The 25,986-nt window shown below is 44.9% G+C and overlaps 2 protein-coding genes across 2 annotated transcripts in view; one reads left to right on the plus strand and one right to left on the minus strand.

The window, feature by feature from the left end:
- Window positions 1-2,437: 2,437 nt before the first annotated feature.
- LOC309375099 (IgGFc-binding protein-like) lies at window positions 2,438-21,388 on the minus strand. The gene is made up of 11 exons (XM_081920493.1): window positions 21,304-21,388; window positions 19,195-19,248; window positions 15,024-16,262; window positions 12,936-13,549; window positions 11,624-12,185; window positions 9,789-10,384; window positions 8,540-9,110; window positions 7,590-7,789; window positions 6,964-7,344; window positions 5,700-5,986; window positions 2,438-2,923 (listed from the first exon to the last, which is right to left on the minus strand). Exons 2-10 carry the CDS (start codon window positions 19,244-19,246, stop codon window positions 5,705-5,707), a joined length of 4,497 nt encoding a protein of 1,498 aa, XP_081776619.1. The 5' UTR covers window positions 19,247-19,248; window positions 21,304-21,388; the 3' UTR covers window positions 2,438-2,923; window positions 5,700-5,704.
- LOC309375241 (sushi, nidogen and EGF-like domain-containing protein 1) overlaps window positions 3,727-25,986 on the plus strand; it is a 41,928-nt gene continuing 19,668 nt past the window's right edge. Inside the window, exon 1 of the mRNA XM_081920843.1 lies at window positions 3,727-3,904. Within this exon, the coding sequence (XP_081776969.1) occupies window positions 3,742-3,904 (163 nt within the window). The 5' untranslated portion in view covers window positions 3,727-3,741. The remainder of the gene's footprint in view (window positions 3,905-25,986) is intronic.

The raw sequence follows: 25,986 nt of genomic DNA on the forward strand, positions 1-25,986 counted from the left end.
CGGTTTCAAAGCAAAATGGAGAAGTTATGGCATACTTATAAATGAGTTCTCAAAGGAGGGGCAATGTTGAAGAAAGTTGACTGGTTGCAACATGAAGCAAAGAAGAAGGTAAACAAATATTTCACACAGCTACAGGATATAAATTTCCTCTGCAGGTTAATGGATATGGATTTATAAAAATATGATCAATAGTCATTACATCAGTGGCTGCTAGAACAAAGGAGTAAGATCAGAATTGTGGAACTTGGACTAATTAAGAGAATTGGCACAGGATCAAGAAATAACATCAACTCCTGATAGCCGGAACACAGGAAGTCATCCAAAAATGTTTAATTTGGAACTGTTTAATTGGCACTTTTCGTTGTATTGTGATTTGGCATGATTTGGCATTGTATTCATGTGGCCTCCATTGGATTGTTATTAATGAAAAATTAATAAAAATTATGTAAAAAAAATAAAAAAGAGAGAGAGAGAGAACAAGGGAGGCGTTCTTGGTGAGTTCTGGCACCTCTTTTTCTAGGAAAAATAGCACTGCTTTTGTGGAAGATGCACAGTAGCAGTGTTGCAAGTGATGAATACAGAGTGGAAAGGAAATTCTTATCAACATCCTTACTTGCTAGAAGGACAGGGGTCTCATCCAGAAAAGCAGAGTCACATTCAGTAGGGCTGAGTTGAGTCACCCTAAGTAGGATCACAACAGGCAAGGAAAGCATAGTTGGACAAAACACTGGACCAATACAGGGGATATATTCTTTATTGCAGCTGGGACTGATGAAGGTGTCTGGTTTTGCTATTAGAAATTGGGGTAGACCCACTGGAATTAAAGGATCTAAGTTAGTCGTGTCCATTAATTTCAGTGGGTATGTACTGAGTAGGACTGGCATTCGAAACAACCATTTGGGATCTACACAACACTTCACAACATATTTGTTTGTTTTTCATATATTTTTATTAAAGATTTCTCAGTTTACAAAAGTATGTGCATTTGTCTTTTTTTCCAAGGTGCATTTTCTACAGTTCAGTTTTATTAGTGTTACGTTGGGAAGAAAAGGGGAGAAGAGGTCGAGGGGGCAATGAGAGTGGGGTGGCGTAGAGTGGCAATGCTTTTATTCTACTTAGTGTATGTGTGGGGTTTTGTGTCAGCGTCACTTGTGTGGATTTTCTTTACTATTCGCTTGTTGTATTTCTTTGATGATGAGAGAGGTTGAGGGTGGCCTAGGCCTAGAGTGTGGTTGGTTGTCTTTGATTGGCTGTAGTGAAATTTGTTTTCATGTTTGTGTGTTTGGATCAGTTTAGCCAGATTGGTTTGTATGCTGTTGGCGGTTTCTTGTTGTCTTGTTGTCTATTTGTCCCCGTGTCAGTTTCAGTTTGTTGGTTAGTTTTTCTAATAAGGCTGTTTCTATGTGATACCATTGGTCCGATCCATGCTTACTCCTGACAGGTCTCTCCAGTGTCTGGCTATGATGCTTCTGGGTGCTGAGTGTAGGTAGGTTATGAACTCTTTGTGATGTGAGTGGGATGTTTAGTAGGGCCAGTTCTGGGGTGATTTCTAATACTTGTTTAGTTATTTTGCATATTTCTTGTATGATTGATGGCCGGAAGAGTTGGATTTTGGGGCACTCCCACCACATGTGGAGGTATTCACAACACATTTGTTGAATTAAGAATGTGCCTCCAATTAATCATGCCATTAAAAAAAAAAGTTTAAAATGTTAATTTTTTTAAAATCTAAGTCCAGTAAACCTATGGGTGGCAGACATCGCCTCAGCAGAGGTCTGCCTGCTTCTCCCAGATGGAAGGGAATACCTCTTTTGAGGTCCATACATCTTCTGAAACTAAAACACCTTTTAAAACTATCTGTTGTTTCTTGTATGCAAATACAGTTAATAAAAATGATAAAGTTGTTAGCAATGATTTTTTTAAAATGGAATTACAGTCTATTTGCAAACAGTGGTAATTATTTAGCAGGCAATTTGCTGCCATGGGTTATTTTTGTGGAAAATCAGAACAATGCAGCTGAAGGCCTTGGGGCCCCAAGATGACCCAAAACATTAAAAGTTGAAAAGACGACAAGGTCCCTACAGAGTGGATTGGCACTATGCATAGATGGCGAGAATGACTGGGAAAATCAGAAACCAGGAGGGTCAAAACTTCAACAAAGAATGGGAGAAATTTACATTATATTTGACAGACTACTGTAAATATCTGAACTCTTTGGAAGGCCTTAAATAACTCTTGTAATGTTACATAGACTTTGGATACAATGGAGGCCTGAAATTTAGGAGGATTTATGGTATGCAGTTGAAAAAGTTAACCAAAGAACCCATGGAGGGGAGGGGGGAAGTCCCGAGATTCAGAAGAATCTTGTGTAATTTTCATTATTTTTTATTTTGGATGTGAATGAATTTGTAAAATCAAATAACAATTTTTTTAAAAAAAAAACAGCACAAAACATTAAAGGTCTTTTCAGTTTTCTGCACTGCTACTAATAGCTCCAGACTATTTTATTTCTGTTGTTTGGAGGCTAACTTTTCTCCTTTATTGCATTCAGATATTTGCTGTTGCCCTTGAAATGCCATAATGTTCCAGAAATGATGTTCTTGGGACAACATTATCCATTCCAGTGGATGGCTGGTAAGTTCACAGTTTGAGAACTTTATGGCTTCTGATAATTTCTTCTTCGGTTTGCTTCTTCGGTTTGCAGGAGCATTAATAATCTTCTTTTCCATACAGCAGCATCCAGGGAGGTGAGGCGAGCAAGAATGTGATGATTACTGGTTTAGAATAATTTCCCTGCTCCTGTGATTACGCTGAACAAAATGGCGTCCCTTCACTCTGCTTTGTGTGTTGGACTCAGGAGATAGGTCCAGGTCAGAGAAGAGGGTGGGAAATGAGTATGGAATCATTCCAGGATGCAGCAGTTCTGGAATTCACAAAGAAAGGAGATTTTAAAAGGCTTGCAGCTTGATCCTACACTGCCTATACTGTTTTGGCTTATACTGCCCAAAAGCAAAGGTTGCCTTCATGCTGACATGTCTGTACACCTTTGAAGGTGGGCAGTGTTGGGACCAGACCATGGGCCAGGCTAGTGAACTGGCAGCTGGGTGGGCTACAATGGGGCTGCCAACCAATAACCTGTGGACATTCGTTAGGGGTCAGGCCCAGCTGGCCAATGAGTACTCCCGGGGGAATACATTATGGCCGATACATTGTGGCTGTAGAAACCAATGTGGGAGAGACATTACACATCATAGTACATTGTGAGCAAGTGGTGTTCTGGTGCCCAATTGCTCCAACTTTACCCTCTGCTGGCTTGAGCAGGATAAATAAACCAGGAAACTTTGACTTCCTATAACATCCAATTCAGCTGTCATTGTTTGTTGTTCTCCAGTAAGCCACAACCACTAGCCAAACACAAACCATGACTTGCCGTTCTCTTACTAAGTGTGGGAGCAACAAACCACAATCCCTGATTTGAACGTTAATAGGAAGGCCAGATTTTCTGGCTGGTTTACCCCATTCTCACCAGTGGAAAAGCAAAGCAGGAGTGACTGGGCCATGGGCACCCACATCCTCTTTTTGATCTAAACCACAACAAGCCAGAAATTCAGACGTATTGTGACGTGCAAGCTCTGCCACTCTAAACATACATATGTGAAAGCAACTCCAGCTGAAATCAATCTGAATAAACATGACTAGGCTTGGGCTATGAAACAGCCTCCTCCAGTAGATGATGGATGGATGGATGAAAGCAGGAAAGGTTCTGGGGCAAGAGAGAGAAAGAGAGAGAGAGAGAGAGAGAGAGAGAGAGAGAGAGAGAGAGAGAGAGAGAGAGAGAGAGAGAGCACACTCAGACTTGGAGCTTTAAAGCACAGAGCTGTACCTGGAAAGCACAAGGCAAAAGGTAAGCGTGGCTCAGTCCTTCCCCTCTGTTGCCCAGTAAGGGAATTAAGATCAACAAATGGAACCTGTCTAGCCCAGTAATTATCAGCTTGTGATGACTAGGAGGTGGGTTTCACTGGCTGCATTGGCATTGTGGAATGAACTCCCTGCTTAAATATGACAGACCCAATTGTCCTGGCACTCTGCCAGCTTTTCAAAAGACACCTGTTTACACAGGCATTCCCTTGATCTCTTCGCCTGGTCCTCCTGCTTTAATTGCTGCGTTGTTTTAATGTGTTTGCCTCGCTGCATATGCATACTGTTCATTTTTTTCATTTCAAAAACCGGGACACACATCTTCCGGGACGCACTCCCAGGTGAGTCACTTGACCCTTGCCACAACTTCACCCTGGAAAAAGCGCTTTTTCAGAGTGCATTTTGGGATGCTGCATGAGAGCACAACATGAAAGCGTGGGAGATCACAGCACCCAAAATGGCTTTTGCGATCACCCACAAAAAACGGGATGTCCTGTTTTTTCCTGCACACTTAGAGGGTATCCATATGCTAATCATACATCATTAAAACAAAGAATAATTAAAAATACACCATAATTAAAACCAAAAAGAAAGAAAAATCCCGTTAATTATAAATGTCCATGATTAGCACATTTATCTAAAGATTGTAGATGTGCTAATCATGAACATTTATATTTAATGGAATTTTTTTCTTTTAGGTTTTAATTACAGTGTATTTTTAATTATTCTTTATTTTAATGATGCAGTACAATGTAGGTTCTTGTGGGCAGATCTACACTTGTGGTTTTTCACGTTAAGGAAGGGTTTCAATGATGTTTTTGGACATATGATGTCCTACTTTTAATGTTCATAATGTGCTATTAAAATGCGACACCGGAAGGCACTGCAGAGCAACCAGCAGTAGGGAGACAGTGTTTTGACCAAAAAAAGGGGTTAAAAATGCTTTAATTTACAAGTATATCCTGTGATATTTTAGAACAATATATCTATAATCATTCTAATACAATGGTACCTCGGGTTAAGTACTTAATTCGTTCCGGAGGTCCGTTCTTAACCTGAAACTGTTCTTAACCTGAAGCACCACTTTAGCTAATGGGGCCTCCTGCTGCTGCTGCGCCACCGGAGCACGATTTCTGTTCTCATCCTGAAGCAAAGTTCTTAACCCGAGGTGCTATTTCTGGGTGAGCGGAGTCTGTAACCTGAAGTGTATGTAACCTGAAGCGTATGTAACCTGAAGCGTATGTAACCCGAGGTACCACTGTAACATTAAACAGGTCAGTGCAGATCCAGCCTAAGTTTGGCAAATCTCTTTGACGCCATCTTGGCATTAAGTAGCATATCAATTAAAATATAAAAGGTAAAGGTACCCCTGCCCGTACGGGCCAGTCATGTCCGACTCTAGGGTTGCGCACTCATCTCGCTTAAGAGGCCAGGAGCCAGCGCTGTCTGGAGACACTTCCGGGTCACGTGGCCATCGTGACTAAGTGGCATCTGGAGAGCCAGCACCAGCGCCGCACACGGAAACACCGTTTACCTTCCCGCTATAAAGTGGTACCTATTTATCTACTTGCACTTAGGGGTGCTTTCAAACTGCTAGGTGGGCAGGAGCAGGGACCGAACGACGGGAGCTCACCCCGAGGGGATTCGAACCGCCGACCTTGCGATCAGCAAGTCCTAGGCACTGAGGTTTTACCCACAGCGCCACCCACGTTCCTAATTAAATAATAATAATAATAATAATAATAATAATAATAATAATAATAATGTCACAGCGATCTTACTAATATTAGAAGTCTTTGGCCTCCCAGGCATGTAGGAGCTCAGCAATGTTTGTCTCGGCCATCCCATTGGGCAGCTTCAAGTCATCAGAGCTGTCCCCATTGAAGTTTCCGCATGGGGCACACAGCTTTCCTGCGAGGCTCTTCTTGACTCCCACCGTCACCTCCCCATCAGAGCGAAGGTGAACCTGCACCTGAGAGGCCTGGTTAATTAGGATCCCGTCCTGAGTTTCGCTCACAGATATGGCTTGGGAAATCCTGTATGGCAGCCTTACCAGGCGTCCATTTACCTGGAACACATAAAGAATGGGGCATGAGATCTGGCGCCGAGTAAATGCCAAGAAGCCAGCAGCAGCCTGAGAGCCAAAATCCACGCCAACCCCACATGCTATCAGATGGAACACCCCAGAGGCTGTCAAACTTTGCAACTGGAAGTCAAAAAACAGGGGAGCCTGTTATGAATAAACGGAAGTTGCATGCTCTAGCTCAGGTAATATTAAATGAATACAATGAAGAGAAACTGCCAATGGATGCTGCCTTTGAATTCCCACAGAAGTTGGTCTTGGAGAGATGAGATGAAAAGTTCTGAAAACAAAAGTCTTATATGACTATGAATTCTCCCCATTGATTCGCTTTAGCACTGCTGCAGAGCAAAAAGCTAATGTCAACAATGCAGAGATCCTTCCACAGAATCATAGGGCAACTCTGAGGCACAGAATCTGCTGGTGCCCCATCAGTCCATGCATTGGATGAAGAAGCAAGCACAACACTTGATTACAATAAAGAAGAAATGCTTCTTTAAAAAACGAGGGTTTCTCAGCGGTTCTGAATCTACAGCCCTGGCATAAACTATCAGGAGATTCCTCCCACACTGGACCAGTTCCCATGTAATGCTAAACTGTGCTCAGATCTTTTAAGCCTCATGTTGAAGTGTTACCCTCTTCTCCCCGCATTCATTCAGGAGAAGGAATAAATTCACCTGCAATTTTCACTACCAGGAACTGAGATTCATTAAACAAGCCAGCTTCATCATCCATTGTTTGAAATTGGCATGTTTTGCAATTGCCAAGAATCTTTTTCTTAAGCAAAAATATATTGATCCCCAATTAGTACATAATGAGAGACCAGGCACAGCAGGACATACAACTGAATCAAGGTTTATTCCTCTTCCTGGCTGTGCAGGAACGGGAGGGGACAGCAATCGAGCCCAATACTTTACTAATGGCTCTCAGAGCTTAACACACTGTTCCTCCTGACGTTCTCTTACCCATGTCCTATGGTCCCTTTTAAGAGTGATGGATGCATTCTGGAAGAAAACATGGACCGCTCTACCAACTACCAAGACATCGTCGCTGTCCTTTCCGATGCTCACTGACACCCTGAACCAGTAGGGGACACTTTCATCACAAACGGTGGCAATGTCATAAACCCCACTGCAGAGGTACTTGCGCAAAGCACCATCGAAGGTAGAGAGTTGGGCTCCTGGAGTGAGTTTGCACTGGTATTCCTTGCTTTCACAGCTGCGCACACCATTTCTAAGCATGCATATCTCTTCAGCCTGGCATCTGGTTTTCTCATAAAGAAGTTGACCTGTGGCATTGCAAGTTATTTTTTCCGTGCAGTTGCTTGAGAACATGTCCTCTCCAACCTGTAGGGAAATCCCAGAACAAGGGACATATCTGTGAGATCTGGAAAAGAGACTGAACGTTCAAATACACTGCTTTTTTGTTGTTGTTTATTTTATTTATTTGTGAAAATTAGCCTGCTGTCCTTCCAAGATCTACATGTAGGAATAGGAAGAGACAGTGATCTAATTCCAGCAAATGTTTGTACCATAGGCACACCAGTTTTCTTTCAACATTCATGATGCTCCTCCAGCAAAGCTGGCCTTACCTTAATGTACAGACCATTATGCACACAGCCGCATTTGTTCATAGGCACACATGCATCCCCATCAGACACATAGCCGTCATTGCACTGGCAGCCTTCAAAGCAGTTCTTTGAGCATTGCACAACAGTGGACAAGCTGGCGCAGGTGAAATCGCAAGATCCAGCGCAAGTTTCATAGTGGCTGTTGGCTGGGCAGGTGAGGGCTGAGAAGACAAATCAAAGCCATGTTTACCAGACATTCTTCATTACATAAAATAGGAAAGAGTCTTCTTAAGAAGCAGGTTTTCTTTTCAGCTATTTTCTATTCTCTGTATTGTGTTGTTATACATGCACACACCACTTCCCCAAGTTATGAGAAGTTCCAGGAACAGCAGGTTTCCTTTGGAGGAGAGGTCACCAAATATTTATGGCTTTTAAATAATAGTTGGGTTTCTTTACAAATATGCACGTCAAGAATAGGTGAAGTCAGAGACAGCAAAGTCTTTGTAAAAAGCTGGAAATCCACTGCCCTCATCAGATACCCAGTGAGGTACGCAATCCCTGCAAGATGTCTCTAGACTTCCAAACCTCAAAGCTCTGTCTCTCACTTTTCCTTTCTCCTTTGTTGCTTCTTATCAGGGATGGGGAACCTTCTCCAGATGTTGCTCCACTACAATGCCCATCAGACACAGAAAGGATGGCCAATACATGGGGATGGTGGGAGGTGTAGTCCAGCAACATCTTGAGAACTTAATATTCCTCACATCGAGTTTTAATATACTCATCTATTTTGTGTCCTCTCCATGGATGGAAAGATAAGTGGGAGAGAAAGGCTTGAGGAAACAATGCAGAAGACAAGTAAACTCATAGCACTGAAACCAACATAGCTCAATCAACGGCTCATACTACTATAGGTATTGGAGAGACTCACTACTGAAAAGGCAGAGATGTAGAAACCTTTTCATCCAACTTACGACAGAAGGACTTTGTTCTCCAGGCTCCAATCTTGACTCCAGCAGACTGGCACGCAGCTGCATAGGCTTGAAGGCTCCGGCAGAGATACTCCTGCTCCCCTTTGGCCGCAGTCAAGTCATACAGGCATTGCTCAAGATAATCCGAGGGGCTTACTAATGAGGAGCAGTCTTTGAATGGTCCTGTCTCAGACGTGATCATTCCACAGGAGTCTTTGTTCTCATATGGTGCTGTCTGGACTGTATCAAAAGTGGGGCATTCCTCACCACAGCCATTAGAGCAGATGGCACCATCCAGAGGGACCTGCCAGGAGGCCCCAAACTCATCCACCGTTTGTGCAGACTCCCCACTAGGCAGCATGAAATCATCCCTCTCGTCACCATTGAAATTGCCACCCAGACCACACATGTGTCCCTGGTAGGTGCTGGGGACAGTCACACGGACATAGGAAGAGGTATCATAAAGAACTGTGAGGCCAAAGGACGCCTGGAGAATTATATTGATCCCCTCCTGAGTGATCCAGAGTTTCCCCTCATCTCTATTCACTGGCAAAGTGCAGAATTCTTCATCCACCTGCATGAGCCAAGAAGAAAGAAGCAAATTCATGGGGTCAGCTCTGAGCACACGCAAATTCTCAAGCACACACATATACAAAAGACACACACATATCCTTTTGCACATGCTGTTTTGCATTCCAGTGATCTAAAGAAATGTCACCATTATTTAAAAGCAATTTAATTATTATACCAAATGGTTTTCCTGTAATTTTATGACTGCAATCTGCCCTGGACTCTCTTTGCATAAGAAGGACATGTTATTCATTTGAAATAATAGGTAAAAGGTAAATGACCCCTGGACGGCTGAGTGCAGCCAAAGGCGACAATGGGGTGTGGCACTCATTTCGTTTTCAGGCCTAGGGAGCCAGAGTTTGTCCACAGACTGCTTTCCGGGTCATGTGGCCAGCATGACTAAACCACTTCTGGCACAACGGGACACCATTACGGAAACCAGAGCACACAGAAACGCCATTTACCTTCCTGCCTATTTATCTACTTGCACTGGCGTGCATTCGAACTGCTAGGTTGGCAGGAGCTGGGACAGTGCAATGGGAGCTCACCCTATTGCAGGGATTCAAACCGCCAATCTTCCAATCAGCAAGCCAAGAGGCTCAGTGGTTTAGACCTCAGCACCATCCGCATCCCTTTTATTTCAAATAGTAATAATAATCTGATATGAGTGGCCCATACATACCATAGCTATCCATTTCCTTCCCCTTTCGAGGACGATAGTGTGCTGATGAACAGAGACCACAACCTTCCTTATCTGAGCAAGGTGTCCATTTCCAAGCTTCTCGTTCTCCACCAAAATGGAGAAATTCTGTAGCCGAGGGTCTGTGCTGCAGACTTTGACAAAAGTGTAAGTGCAGGAGCCATGGAAGCGAAAGCTTTGTCCATCAAAGGAAATATAAAGGGGGTCACCAAGTGCTATAGCTGTACCATATCCCGCAGGATGACAGCCTTGGATGCCATTCTCCACCCTGCACTCCTCATGCGCTCCACAGGAGAACTGCTGGCACTTGGTGGCTCCATTGTCCAGGCAGCGGCACTTCTCCTGGCAGGAGCTACTGGGATAAAACTCCTCTCCCTTTTTGTAGTATCTGCCCTGGTGCACACACCCACACTCTGCAAGATGCACGCACTGATCCCCACTGAGCACGAATCCAGGATCACAGGCACACCCTTCGGTACATGCAGCATCACACATTATTGGGGAGGAGACGCTCCCACATGTATTAGAGCAGGCATTTCCACAGAGTTCATAGTGGGAATTGCGTGGACAGGAAAAGCCTGGAAGGAGAGAATGAGTAGAGAGGTGTGTTATTTTCTTTCCCCCTGACCATTGTAATATACAGTGGTACCTCTGGATGCGAACAGGATCCGTTCCAGAGCCCTGTTCGCATCCTGAAGCGAACGCAATCCGTGTATGCACGTGACATCATTTTGAGCGTCTGCGCATGCGCGAGCGGCAAAACCCAGAAGTAACACACTCTGTTACTTCCGGGTCACCGCAGAGTGCAACCTGGAAATGCTGAACCTGAAGCTACTTCAACCCGAGGTATGACTGTAATACAAACTGCCTCGTATCTGCCAAGCCATGGCTACTAAGCACTGTGGCTCTATTGTACCTCTACTGTCAGAGTGTGGGGATACTGTCAGCGGTTCCCAGCAGGCTGCTCAGGAAGGTATAAAGGAAAGGAAAGGTATCTTACCATCCTTTTTTATTTCACTATTACACAGAGCTGCTATAAAGCCCAGCCGCTTGGATAATGCTGTTGTCCTGAGTGAATCTCCCCCCTCCCCCCACCTCTCCCACTTCCTCATTTGTCACTTCTATGGGTGCTGCTACATGTCCTCTGTCTTTGAGCTCTTTGCTCTCCTACTTTTAAGGCTTGCTGGGTTCTGGGAGATTGGGGTGGGGGTAGTCTCCACCATTTCTCCTCTGCCCAGTCCCTGACACAGAGACAGTGTACATTGCTGGGAATCACAAGTAGGGAGATGCTATTGCATTCAAGTCCTACTTTAGAGTGTCCCATAGGTGCATGACTGCAAAAACAGGAAGCTGGACTGGATGGGCCATTGGCCGGCTCCATCATGCTCTTCTTACATTCCTATGAGCCAGTCCACTGATCCATCTAGCTCTGCAGTGTCTACCCGGACTGGCAAAAATATTCTAGGATTTCAAGCACAGTTCTCCCCCAGTGGTACCTGGAGATGCTGGGAATTGAACCTGGGATCTTCTCTATACAAAGGACAAGCTCTACTGTGGAGCTACGGCCCTTTTCCAAGAGCTTAGGGAGCTAGACAAGCCATTAATTTTACCCCGCTCTCACAGTAGCCACTTGAAGAAAGCTCCCCACGTAGAAGGAGCAACAGGATGATTCTGCTTGCCCAATTTCTGGTGTCGTCTGAGTCCCTTGAAATGCCCTGAAATCCATGCATTCTGTCTGTGCAGAATATCTGCACAGAGGATGCCCACACTCATTTCTGGAGCAAAAATGAAACTGAGATTCAGGAAGTAATACTTACTGCAGAAAGAGTCTGATCTCCATTTCTCGACCTCGATGCCCAGAGCTTGGCAAGCTGTCACATAGGCACTGATGGCACTGCAGAGAGTGTCGTGATGACCCTTGTATTGGCAGGTGTCGAAAACACAATCATCAAAGTAAGGTGTTGGGTCAATGGTCTCATGGCACTGCCTGAACGGCCCATCCCTTCTCTTGAGGATCCCACAGAACTGGTCCCCCTTGTAGGTCTGTTTCTCTGCCTCACTGCATACTGGGCAGTCACTGCATCCTGCAGAGCATCCTGGGACCTCCTTCAACTTCCAGCTGTCTGCAAACTGGATTTCGTCTGTTGTCTGAGCTCCATCCTTCATAGCAAAGTCATCGCTGGGGTCCTGGTTGGCATTGCCACACAGTCCACACACAGCATTGGCATAAGTGCTGGGAATAATGACCCTGGCATAACTGTACCAGTCAAAGCTGACTCTCATATCAAAGTCTGTTTTGATGAAGCCATGGACTCCGCTGATGTAGACCTTCAGTTTATTTTCGTAGGAGAAAGGCAGGTCCACAAAGACTCCATTCACCTGGAAAACATGGAAGTGACCATGCAGGGATTTTCAGTTAAATCAGAAAAGGATGGTGATTAACTGATATACAAATGTAGAATTACTGTATGTTATACAGGGTTTCAAAGCTGGTGAAAGAGATTAGTTGCCAGATGAGAGGGCTAAAATTATGGGCACAAGGAAAAACACAGTTCTCCTATGGACAGTTAAAACAAATCTATTGCATGAAGGCAGCACCTCTATGTTCCACTGGTTTTTAGGCGGACTTGGCCATCTCTTCCTAAATCCTCTACTGTGCTCCCCTCGGGTCAGGCTCTGCACCAGATGCCAGGGGTGGTAGCTATCCTGCCTACAGCCCAAACAGCATTGTCATTTCGGCCACTCAGCTGCATTGCAGCTGCAAAGTCCTGCTCACTCATCCTCCTCCCCTCTTGGTCCTAGGCTCGCTCATCGTCTTGGTCCTTGCTCACTCATCCTCCTCCCCTCTTGGTCCTATGTAGATGGCTGTAGAGACACTTTTAGATAGGAGCTGAGTGACATCCAGCATTGCATTTGTATGAGATATAACATAGCAGCCACTCAGCACAGAGTAATTCTTCAGCTCCCATCCCTAAACTGTTGCCAGGGAAACAAGTCTGCAAGGGTGGAGGGAGGAGAATGATTGGTGATGAATGAATGACTCCCTACCCTTGTACCAGCTGGTCCTCTCACAGCAAAGTATGTAATCAACAGTTCCCCCAATCTTCTCTTGTCGCCTAGCATATATACCTTAATCTTGCGTGGATGCTCTTGGCTCAGGCTGATGGTCATGCCATAGACCTCTAATGTCACCACTTTGGTGAAGGACACCGCCTTGCTGCCTCGGTTGTTGTTCTCCACCGTGACCAAAAACGGGGTGAGAGTGGGGTCCTTGGAGCAGACTCCAGCCATTTGATAAATGCAGGTTCCCATGAAGTCAAATCTCTTTCCATCAAAAGTGGTGTAGTGAGGGTCTCCAGTTCCTATGCAGGTGGAATAGCTGATGGTATGACACCCCCAGTTCCCATTAACTAGGGCACATCTCTCTCTGGCCTTACAGGAATCCTGCAGGCACACAGCCCTCCCTAATCTGGGGTTACATTTGCAGCGACTACGGCAGCTTTCATCAGTCCAAAACTCCTCCCCAGGACCATAGATCTTGTCGTTATAGGTACAGTTGCAATTCTCCACTGGGATGCACATTTCATCACTGACGATGTAGCCCTCGTCACATTGGCAGATCGGCACACAGGTGTCATCACACGTTTCGGGAGCGGTTCGGTCAGAACAGGTGGCTGGGCAGGCATTTCCGCAGGACTCATAGTGGCTGTTCTCAGGGCAGGATATTGGAGCAAGTTCAGAATCTGATTGAAACAAGGATTAAAACCCATTCAAGTCATTTCTCAGGTCTATAGGTCTATCAAGATATCTTTGCTAACTGAGATAAGTAAAGGGAAAAGGTAAGCGACCCCTGGATGGTTAAGTCCAGTCAAAGGTGACTATGGAGTTCCAGCGCTCATCTAGCTTTCAGGCCAAGGGACCCGGCATTTGTCCGGGTCATGTGGCCAGCATGACTGAACTGCATCTGGTGCAACGAGACACCATGATGAAAACCAGAGCGCATGGAAACGCCATTTACCTGTATCTACTTGCACTTTTTTGGCATGCTTTCAAACTGCTAGGTTGGCAGGAGCTGGGACAGAGCAACAGGAGCTCATCCCATTGTGGGGATTTGAACCGCCAACCTTCTGATCGGCAAGCCCAAGAGGCTCAGTGACTTAGACCGCAGAGGCACCCGCATCCTGAGATAAATGCACTTAAAGAGGGAATGAGTTGTTTTATTGTCAGCTGACTTGGAATTAAGTGATAGGACCATCAAATGGGACGTCAGGCCAACATGGCTACCCACAGGCCCTTCTGATAATTTGCTATCCTTTTATGGCTTCATTTTATGTATGGTTGCCATTATGTATACTGCTTTGAAATACCAAGAATTAAGTGGAATAGAAATGCATCAAATAAATAAAATCACTGAAAAGCAATCTTATTGTAAACACTCCCATCCCAAGAACTTTGGAGAGTCACGTATGCTTTGATACATCTGTGTCAGAGGACTCATTTGTGTGCCCACCTGTGACAGAAATAAAATTACTAGGCATATGTGGCAGGGTCTTCTTGGTGGTGGCCACACATCAGTGGAATTTGCTTCCAAGTGAGATCCCTGCAGTTTTTTCAGGGATTTTTTCAGTGGGCCCTAGAGGTACATATCACTTTTATGGAGTGATTTTAAGCAGGTTATTGGCTTGCAGCTGCTACTGCTTTTATTCTGTTGATAATTGTGATTTTATGACAGATCATTGTTTCTAATTCTAATGTATTTAGGGGTGTTTTTTTAAGTGTGATGTTTTAAATTACCTTATGCTACATTCGCTATGTGACGAGTTTTTCCTAAAAAGTAAAATTTTAGAAAAACTATTCTAAATATACAAACAAATTTGCAATGTTACAGTTAGGCAATCAAGAAGAAAAAAGTGGGGGGGGGTAGCAAAACTGCCAGATTATGATGAGCTTTTCTGGAGGAGACGCAAATATACACATTCACCCCTGCATGGAGATAGATGTGGGAGGAACCTGTCTATAGTGATGCTTTATGATTGGCTGCGTTGTGCAGAGAGATGATTGGCCATAGCACTGGAGATCTCTGTAAAAGGAACTTATACTGGATAGGTGGCAAATACAGATTAAGGATCTCCTGGAGAAATTATCCTTACAAGCTGGTTCCCCACCAACCCCAATACATCTACATAGGATGTAAACCCAACATGAAACTTAAATTACCTGATAAGACAAAAGGTGGTGGAGCAAAGCCATAGCCTTCATAGTTTCGGCCACCAAAGACCAAGACGCCAAAAGGAGTTTGAGGATGCGCTACAGAGATGGACTGATGCCTGGGGCCCAAGTTGTATACAGCCCATGAATAAGGTGAGCTGGGAATCATTCTCCATTGAACGCCTGTGATAGCGGTCTCATCTCGGGTAATCCTCTGGGTTTCAGAGCTTTTTGCTATGATAACGACATAGTTCTCAAAATTCTTTATCCCATCAACGTGGTAGGATAGGCCATAAGCTGTTATGGCTGGGATGTTGATGAGGAATGGGTCGTAGCCTGTGTTTCCCGACTTGAGGCCAGTGAAGAAGAAGAGGACCTGGATCCCAGCATTAGCAGAGATGTAAAAGGCATTAGGGAACTGGATCTCAAACTGCCTAACTTCGCCAGCCACCATATCTTGAGAGCCTTTCTGTGCTCCCAGCTGATAGTCAACATGAGTGTCCTGGGAAGCCACCACATACACAATGTCAGGATTGGTCTGGAAAAACACCGGGGGGACGACAAAGGTGCTGCCCCAGCTGGAGACCGGCAGCAGCTGCTCAACAACATGGTCACACTGGTAGTTTTGCACCACACAGACATGCCCACTCAAGACGGCCACGGGTGTTGACGACTCGATCCTGGTGCCCGACAAATCATTTGAGCTTTGCAGCTGGGCAACCTGGAATGCCCGGAGATAAACTGTGATTCTTGTCCCTGCGGCATATGATGTCCCACCAAAGATTACATTCCCTTTTAGGTAAATACGAACTGTGGCAGGAGACTGTGAAGCGATGACTGCGAATTCTTTTAAGTAGATGGGTGGTTTGGTACTTGACGGGGTTACGACATAATAGGTTGTGCCAAGTTCATGGGATGGATACAGAGCTGTGGTTGCCACAGAATACAACTTCCGGTACAGTAAGACAGCAGAAATGTCCTTGTCAGCCTGAATCAGAACAGACTGATCGAATGTGGTGCTGCCTTTCATCTCTGCAGTCACTGGGATCTGAACAGGCACCATTTCACCTTCTGCAACTGAATAACTTTTCCGGAAGGCCGATCGACTCACTGACACAGTTACTTCAGTCAGGTTGTGGTGGCCAGTGAGGAGCAGCTGAAAGTTTGATTCGGAGGCTCGGCTCGTCTCAAAATTTTGCATGAAGGCCGTGACAAATTGTTTCCCATAGTACCTTGCGCTGGTGTGACCTGAAGAGGTTAGGACATAAAATTCACAAAGAGATTTTGGAAAATGATAGCAATGAAATATTGGCGTAAACATCAGCGTGTGAGGACATACTGCAAATAACAGACTTAATAGCTGCAAAAAAAAAAAAAAGGAGAGTCATACAAAGTTCACACAGAAGTATATTATTGTTCACTTCAACTCGCCTGTGGAAATAACTCAGAGGCCATGAAAAAAGAAGGATAACAACAGGAGGATTTAAACAAAGGACTATTGGAAACTCAAGGCAGTAAAAAGATAAGATGACTGGACCCCACTGAACTTGAAGCATGGGAAGCCCCAACAAAAAAATTGTAATTTGGCAAAATATTTGGACTTTATGATATGTATTTGTATAATCTGGAATATTTAATGTGATCTAATTGGATTGTTAAAATGGAAAACTTAATAAAGATTATTATTAAAAAAATAGCAATGAAATATCAAAGCAAAAAAGAAATCAGATGAAAAGAAAACTTAATATATATCAAGGATGCTGTTGGACTGTAGTTCCCATCGCCCCTGACGATTAGACATGCTGGCTGGGTTTGGATGGGAATTTGAGCCCAACAGCATTTGAAAAGACACGGGCTCCCCACCTTTGGTTTAAGCGCAAAACATTTGACCTACAATCTGCTCCACGCACCACATTCTGCTTTGCAGCAAAACCTCCCTGGTTCTGCTTGGTTTTCTTTCAGTCTAGTCTTTGGATTAGGAGAAAACCCACATGCCAATCATATGATGTCATTATGACATCACAATTGGCAGGCGAGTTGTCCTGCCCATCTGTCCAAATCCCTTGCACAGGGTTCTGAAGCGCCCATGCGCATGGGGAGTGCAGTGAAAGCGGCATTGCCAACCCTATGCTCAGTGCTTTGGAAAATGCCCAGCATGGGACTGGAAAAGTGATTCTTTCTTACCTCCCCATCAACTGATGTGGGCAGGGGGTGGGGAAACCCTGCTATTTGTGAGAACTCATTCTTTCAGCCAATGCATGTGGAAAAACATCTCGGCTTCCTTTGGTTGCACTCGCCTGTTCCTGGTTTGTTTTAAGTGTTTTAATGTTGAATTTTAGATTCTTGCAACCTGCCCTGGGACCCGCTGGTGAAAGGCAGGCTATAAATTGCATTGTTGTTTCTGCTTGTCTTTTTAAAAATAGGGTGCAGATTCAGAAATAAATGCATCCCCAGTCTGGATATGAATGTTCTGTATGTGCATCATCAGCACATGAGAAAGAAGCAGGAGCAATATGGGTGCTCTATGTGCAGTTTCCTAAGCTATAGAAAAGACAGAGAGAGAAAACACCCAGCAGCTGAAGTGAGGAATGCATATACATCTTAATTGCTTTTGTACTAATGTCGGTCACCCCTTTTGCAAAAAAGGGGGGGGCATTGACTGACTAGATTCTGTCCTCGTTATTTTTTTCCTCTAAAAAAGTGCATGATGTGGAATTGAAAGTCCGGCACGCTTCAGCTGCACCTCAGCTCTGCTCCGGACGTATAGCAGAGTGTTGCGATCAGCGGTGTGTGCTTTGTGTGGAGGAATCTCAGGCGTGCAGAAAAACACTCTGTACACAGCTTCTTTCTAATCTAAGAAGCTTTATTTATAGCAGAGAAAATAAATCAGCAGTCTGGGAGAGCGAGCGGACATGCTGTCTCTCCCCTTATAGCAAAAACAAAAGTAATCTCAGCTCACATAACAAAGCGTCAAAACCCCATATGTGCACACCCCCATGGACAGGACATCACTCCATGAGCTATTAACCCTGTGAGCTTTGGTTCTCCTCACACACGACTGTGCATGCACTGCTGCTGGGTACAATGGAAGGTTCTCCCTCTCCCCCCACCAACCTCACCTAAATTTGTTAGGGGCTCCCTGAACCCTCCTGAGCAGATTTGGGGAAGGCACAGGTTCAGAGCAAGGAGAGAGGAGGTGTTCCAATGCACAAGGGTAAACCTTGCGCTAACGGAATGAGTGAATTGGATGCCACCCAGGGGCTGTTAGTGGGCTAAGCATTGTAGCCTGATGTATTGTCTCCCCCTCAGCCCATCATTGTGGTCTGCGAGAGGGAACCTCCTGCAGAGAAGATCTCACCAGAAGCTCTGCACCACATAATATAGGAAGTGGGCATTTGCTGTGTTGGCACCAACCCCCTTGAACTCACTCCTGTTACCTATCAGACAGACACCATCTCTATTATCTCTTTGGGGCCTATTGAAGAGCTTCTTGTTCCAGCAAGTTTTTCCAGTGCAGTCTCTCCCTCCACCCCATTGCAATCAGTCTCTGTACTGGACTTGAAAGTGTTGCTGTTTATTATTGTTAAATCACCGTGGAGTGTATATGGGAAGTGAAGTAAATAAAACAGGCCACTGCTGTATGTGCTTAAGTTGTGGCCAGATTCAGGTACATCCAGTGGCTACAGCAGATTACTCAGTGCCGGGAAACTGTTCAAAGGTTTTCAGTGGAAGAATAGATTTCACAATATTTGCGGAATTCTGGTAGTGATTAAACAAATGCATTCAGCAGAGATAAGGGTGATGTGGGGAGGGAGGCATCTTGATAAAACTGCTTCTTTCTACAAAATATTTTGATTCTCATTGTGGTGCATCTGTTTTTACTAATTGCAGTGAAGGCCATAGCTTGCTTTTTTCTGAGTTAATGTGTAATACTGTATTTAATGTGGGATGTAATTTGGCTATTAGGTCTAGGCAACCTGTGACCCCTCTAGACGTTACTGGACTCCTATTCCCATCAGCCTCAGCCAGCATGGCAAATGGTGAGAGATGATGGGAGTTGTAGTCTAGTAAATATATGGAGCGAGATCAGGTTCCTCATTGCTGTGCTGCCTAACAATGCATACTGATAACTGCATGTGTAACCTGAAGAGGAAAAGGGATCTGATCCCAGGTTACTCACCGCTCAGGAGCATCAAACCAGCCAGAAGGGTGAGGAGCCTCAGCATCGCCATGCCTGCAAAACAAGGAATTTTGGAATAAATATTAAACATGATTTCAGGACCGGGGTTTTCTCGATTCAGAAAGCTATGGTAGCAATGATGGAGATTTTTGAAGAAACATAACCTTTGAGCTGAAGTAGGCACTGCACCTATAACAAAAATCAACAGCAACAGCTTTTCCCAGCATGGAGGTGCAGTGATGGAAAAGGACTTTGTTTCTTGCAAGAACTCCAAAGGCCCATAGAGCAGCAGTGGACCAAAAAAGGTAGATCTCTGCCAGATATGCAGTGTAAGAGCAAGGGGCTCCTCTCTTCTGATTGCTTAACTGCAATAACAAAATAATTTCCCACCCATCCCTAAATGGGCTGCTGAAATGAAGAAAGATAGCCAGGAGGGGACTTCCGCCAGAAAGGACTGTGAGCTCAGCTCAGTTCAGGTACTGAAAACAAACCCCTAGGTTCATAATGTGCTTATACAGTAAGCACCCTGTTCTTTTAATTCTGACTGTATGTCTTTTGCAGTTGGCTGTGGTTGGTGTAGCTTGAGGTTCTATTAAAAACTGGGTGGTGGTCAGGCAAGGGTACTTAAGTCTAAGTGTAGGAGTGGCCAATTGTTGCTCCAACACCAGAGCATAAGCCCAGGGAGGTTTGACAGCTACTTAGGTACCAGAAGTGTTTGTGGTTCATTATGCACGTGTGTGTGTGTATGTGCGCTTAGTGCACCTCAGGAGCTACTGTAAGTTCGGGGTTAGTCGATAAAGAATTAAAGAATTAAACTACCAGCCATTTGTCCTCCTGAAGCTGGGTGTGCTCAGGCCAGTTAAATACCTTAAAAGATTTTTAGGAAGGCAAATTGTTATCAGATGGAGACTTGAACTGGCCACTAGATTGGAAACTAGATTGGAGGGGGAAATTAAGGCGCTCCTCTGTATACAATCCAGGTAATTTAGAATGTCTTTTGAACCTTGCTAAATCCACTAGAGGATTCTTTTTCTTTCTTTTCAAACCGTAATAGCTCATATAATAGAACTGGTTATTTAATAAGTTCATTGGATTTTATTGCAAATATTAAGCAGGTTTCAATGGGACCAATAGTAATCTCTGGTCCCAGTACGCTAGATGCTACCCTGCACTACCAACTAGAAACAAAACAGAGATCTACTTGGAGACTTAACCCACTCCTACTCCAAAAGAGAGAGATACTAGACAGAATCAAACTAAAAAATGGGGAATTCTATGTACATAATGACCCCTTACAGCATGCAGAGGCTCTATTATGTTGACATACTAAAGGCAGATGCAAATTTATTAGTCAAAACAGCTGGTGCAGAATTCAGTGGCGAAGTTGCTCACTGGGGCAAGACTGCTCATTTTGACTGAACAGGCATGCACAGCCAAACTTCCTTCTTCCTGCCCAATGCCTTGACCCTTGACAACCTCAAATCACTCTGGGAGGCTCAGCCAAGGGGGCTGTTTGATGTGACCAAAGTACAGATCTCATCAAATTGGCCTGATTCAGTTCAAGCGTCAGACTTCAGACTTCTGCCAAATCCAGTGTACAGCCCTATTTTTGATGTGAACCTGCCTAATTTGCACTTCCCCTAAATAATCAAATCACAGCTCCCTGTTGAAATTTGTACCTCTGAATTTTGCATTGAAGTTCTCCAACCCAACAAAGTGTAATAAAAAAAATGCATATGTTAGGGGAATTGCATATAGTAGTGAAAATAACATGCAAAAATGTATTATATATGGGGAAACTGCATGCAAAAAATTGCACTGAAATGCTGCCGAATTTTCATGGGAACTTACAAAAAATAAACTAAAATTGCACACTGATGCAGAAATGTGGAGAACAGAAGACCAGAAAACTAAGAGAAACCAGAATTGACAGATTCATCCACCCCTAGAAAGACTCACTCTGCCAAACCCACCTCACGGGATTGTAGTGAGGGTAAAATGGGACGGTGGAGAAGAATAAGGTACCTGAGCTCCTTAGAGAAATAACAGGGGAGAAATGGAAGAAAATGATCACAATAAAAACACTCTGAATCCAAAGCAGCCTCTTACCTTCCACTTTTCAGCAATTCTAACTTGGCTTGCTGTAGGAGAGAGGAAAGCTCTTTCTCTGCTGCTGTTCCCCTTTATATAGAGAGAAGGGCTCAAAAAGTGAAATTCCACAGAACTGGTCTGAAAGCTCTGTCTGTGCCAGGAAGGCAGCTGCAGTTATTTGTTTGTTTTGTTTGATTTTCTCCCCCACTCTCCCTCCCAAAGGAGCCAAGCGAGAGACGGTGAGCTACAACTATATAAATCTGTATTTCTGGCTCCTCTGATTGATTTATGCAACTCTCAAAAACAGCTTGAGAGTTTTGAAAGACTGAAGTCCTCCAGATTCCACCTGACTGTAAGTTCTTGAAGAACTGCCTCCCTGCTCCTCCATCCACCTCATCCGTCTGACCTTAACACATGCAGGCCCTGCGTGATTCCAGCTTCAAGAAGTCACTTCTTCTCCAGAAGAAGGGTACCAGGAGCCAGCGGCCTGTCAAGAGATAAGCTGCTCAGTTTTAATTTAAACAGCCAACCTCTTGGAAAGCTTATCCCAATACAATACAGTGGTACCTCGACTTACATACGCTTCAGGTTACAGACACTGCTAACCCAGAAATAGTACCTCGGGTTAAGAACTTTACTTCAGGATGAGAACAGAAATCGCACAGCGGCAACGCGGTGGCAGCAGGAGGCCCCATTAGCTAAAGTGGTATCTCAGTTTAAGAACAGTTTCAGGTTAAGAACGGACCTCCGGAACAAATTAAGTTCTTAACCAGAGGTACCACTGCATGTTGTTGTTGTTGTTTAGTCGTTTAGTCGTGTCCGACTCTTCGTGACCCCATCGACCAGAGCACACCAGGCACTTCTGTCTTCCACTGTCTCCCGCAGTTTGGTCAAACTCATGTTCGTAGCTTCAAGAACACTGTCCAACCATCTCGTCCTCTGTCGTCCCCTTCTCCTTGTGCCCTCCATCTTTCCCAGCATCAGGGTCTTTTCCAGGGAGTCTTCTCTTCTCATGAGGTGGCCAAAGTATTGGAGCCTCAGCTTCACAATCTATCCTTCCAGTGAGCACTCAGGACTGACCACTGCATATCATAGTGTATATATTTGATGACAACAACAACAAGGTCTTCTGTGGTTGCAGATTCTAAACCATTCACCATGGCGGCCAACCTCTCACAAAACACATCTTCAGGGGCCGAAACTGATCTTGTGTATGTTTAGCCCAAGGTAAATACCTGCAGATCACTATTCAGATGTTATCAGAAGCCTTCTGATTTGCAGGCTGTTATACATCTTAGAGATCTAATTTATGCATTTATAAAACAGTAACTCTCTTGTAAGGTAAAAAAAGAAAAAAGAAAGATAAAAGACCCCTGGACAGTTAAGTCCAGTCAAAGGTGACTATGGTGTTGTGGCGCTCATCTCGCTTTCAGGTCAAGGGGGCCGGTGTTTGTCCACAGACAGCTTTCTGGGTTATGTAGCCAGCATGACTAAAACATTTCTGGTGCAACGGAACACTGTGATGGAAACCAGAGCACATGGAAACATCGTTTACCTTCCTGCACTTGCACCTATTTATCTACTTGCACTGGTGTGCTTTTGAACTGCTAGGTTGGCAGGAACTGGGACAGAGCAACGGGAGCTCAGCCCGTCATGGAGATTCAAACCTTCGACCTTCTGATCGGCAAGCCCAAGAGCTCAGTGGTTTAGACCTCAGCACCACCTGCATCTCTCTCTTGTAAGGGCCAACCCTGTGTGTGTGTGTGTGTGTGGTCAACCTGCACACTTCCATCTGCAAAACAGGAAGCTAAACAATGCCACCTGAAAGAAGAGAGATCACAGCAACACTAGTAAATGCTCCAGGCTAGATCCACACTAAGTTCATTGAGCTTTGTTCCCGTTGCAACATATGGGGCTTATGTCATGACTCACTTACCATATCAATTACAGTGGGAACTGAGTTCAACTTTTGGTGAACCAGGAAGCTGCCTTACACCAAGACAGGCCTACCTGAAGCTGCTGGAGTCTGAACCTGGGTCCTTTGTCATGGAAATCAGCTGCTCTACCTCTAAATGATTACCCTTCCTCTTAATCTGGATCCAACCCTCCTACAGCACCCATAGCAAGTCTGTCATAAGGCACTAGCCATTGTTTTGCACCTTCACACTATGCATGCATGGGAGTCACTGAAGTGCCCACTGGTGGCTAAACAATCCTGACGTTACCTTTCACTGGCTTTCTCCAACTCCAGATGTTTGCAACTATAACTCACATAATCTCTGGCCATGGGCTGTGTCCTGTCCTATACAGTGGTACCTCGGGTTAAGAACTTAATTCGTTCTGGAGGTCCATTCTTAACCTGAAACTGTTCTTAACCTGAAGCACCACTTTAGCTAATGGGGCCTCCTGCTGCTGCTGCACCACCAGAGTACGATTTCTGTTCTCATCCTGAAGCAAAGTTCTTAACCCGAGGTACTATTTCTGGGTTAGCGGAGTCTGTAACCTGAAACCTATGTAACCTGAAGCGTATGTAACCCGAGGTACCACTGTATTGTACACTTAACATGTGATCTCATCTATGCAAAATTTTGGGGCAAAATTCAGATTTCCTGGACAGCAAATGAGCAACAAGGCACCAGGTTAGAATTTCAAGTACCTGAATGCATGTCATATTGCCAATATAGGCAATAAAAGACATGTTGAGCATTCAGAAGCAACGCAAAGCTACAATATCAAGCACACTTGGCAAACTACAATTCCTAAGATTATCTGGGGAAAATAAGTCCTTTAAAAGTACACTGGGCATGCTTTAAATGGATCGTGCAGATGGTGTAAAAAAAACCCCAAAAAACAGTGTGGAAATAATAAAGACAGAAGAGGGAGAGGGAGAGGAGCTTAATGGAAACCAAGAAAAAAAACATTTTTTTACCAGCCTCCTTCAGGTTTGATCCAGAGTCCGTAGAAAGGAGCTATTGCTCAAGAGGTGTGGAGTGGACCTCAACCGAGATCTCTCGAACATAGGAATGTGGGGATTTGACTGGGAGGGTGGGAAATGGAAGAGGGGCTCTTATGAAGGGCAAGCAGGAACTTTGGAGGTGAAAAATAACAAAGGGGAATTCTTGTGCAACAAAGCAGTTGTTGAGATTAGAGTACAAATCTTTAAGTGGTCCTTGGTGGGGGATTTCCCCAGCTGCTTAATAGGAAAGCTTTTGTCTTCCCCTTGGCAAATAGAAGGAGCAGGAGTTTCTCAGGAATTGTAGTGTTTCCCTTTCCCCACCATGGGTGTTGAGTACAAATGTGTGGGGGGTCAGGCGCGGAAAAGGGGGGTTATGGTTATCCTTTTTCGGGGGGCATGACCTTGATATAGGGGTACAGAACTCTTTTTCATCCTGAGTGCCACATTCCATCAAAGGCAGATAGGAATGCACTCGCAAAGCAGCACCCAGCAGGACTGAACCTCCTGCTCTCCACAGTACATTTGATGGGCTGGGGGACCATACGTCTGACAAAACGTTAGAACTGTGCGCTGGAATTGCCCAAGGCCCAAACCAAATCAGGCAGATTTGGGGTGATCTGGGTGTTGGCCAACTCAGACTGAGACAGCCCTAGAGCACTGTAGGTCAGGCTGGGTACCCAGAGTGATCTGGGACTCTCATAAGACAGGAAGGAGAAGTTAGGAAAAAAGGAGAAACCACAAGAGGTCAGCTGTGTCTTCTCTGGAGGTGGGTTGAGGCAGGTGGCGGTGGATGCTTTAGATATGGGAGGCAGGGTGCTCTCTTCCGCCTGACCTCTCCTTCTTCCTGCCTGATGTCACTAGAGACTCCTTCCTCCGCAATGCCCCACCCCTGAAGCAGCACTTATTGGCCTTGATGCCTCTGCACAACAGCAGCTGGACAGGGAAGAAGAAGAAGAAGAAGAAGAAGAAGAAGAAGAAGAAGAAGAAGAAGAAGAAGAAGAAGAAGAAGAAGAAGAAGAAGAAGAAGAAGAAGAAGAAGAAGAAGAAGAGTAGTAGTAGTAGTAGTAGTAGTAGTAGTTTGGACTTGATATCCCACTTTATCACTACCCTAAGGAGTCTCAAAGCAGCTAACATTCTCCTTTTCCCTTCCTCCCCCACAACAAACACTCTGTGAGGTGAGTGAGGCTGAGAGACTTCAGAGAAGTGTGACTAGCCCAAGGTTACCCAGCAGCAGCATATGAAGGAGCGGGGAATCGAACCCGGTTCACCAGATTACGAGTCCACTGCTCTTAACCACTACACCACACTGGCACACAGGGTATTCAACACTGCAGGAATGAACTTTCCCACCCTGCTCTCAAGTTGATGGGAGACTGGCCCACCCTCACCGGCAGAGGAAGGGGGTGAAGTAGGTGTGGCCTGCCCCGAGTGTCATTAGCCCCTCCCCCACAGATGGCTAGTCCCACCCCCAGGTGCACAGCATGTGCACCACTCCAGGTGCCGGAGCAGTTAGCTTCGCTTCTGCTCACTCTCTGTTAGCTATGCATGGGGTCACCCATTTGTCAATGCCATGCATATAGTGTCAGGTGTCAAGGGATGGACTTAGGAGGAATGGTGGGAACCGCCCCCCCCTTCCTGCACCTTCCCAAGAAGAGGAGGACAGTATAGATTTAGAACAGTGGTCTGCAGAAGGGCACAGTTCAGAGGCTGCAGAGGGGAGGAGCTGGGAAATATTGGGAGAGCAG

Source organism: Podarcis melisellensis (genome assembly GCF_964234715.1).
Source record: "Podarcis melisellensis genome assembly, chromosome: 8".
NCBI lineage: Eukaryota > Metazoa > Chordata > Lepidosauria > Squamata > Lacertidae > Podarcis > Podarcis melisellensis.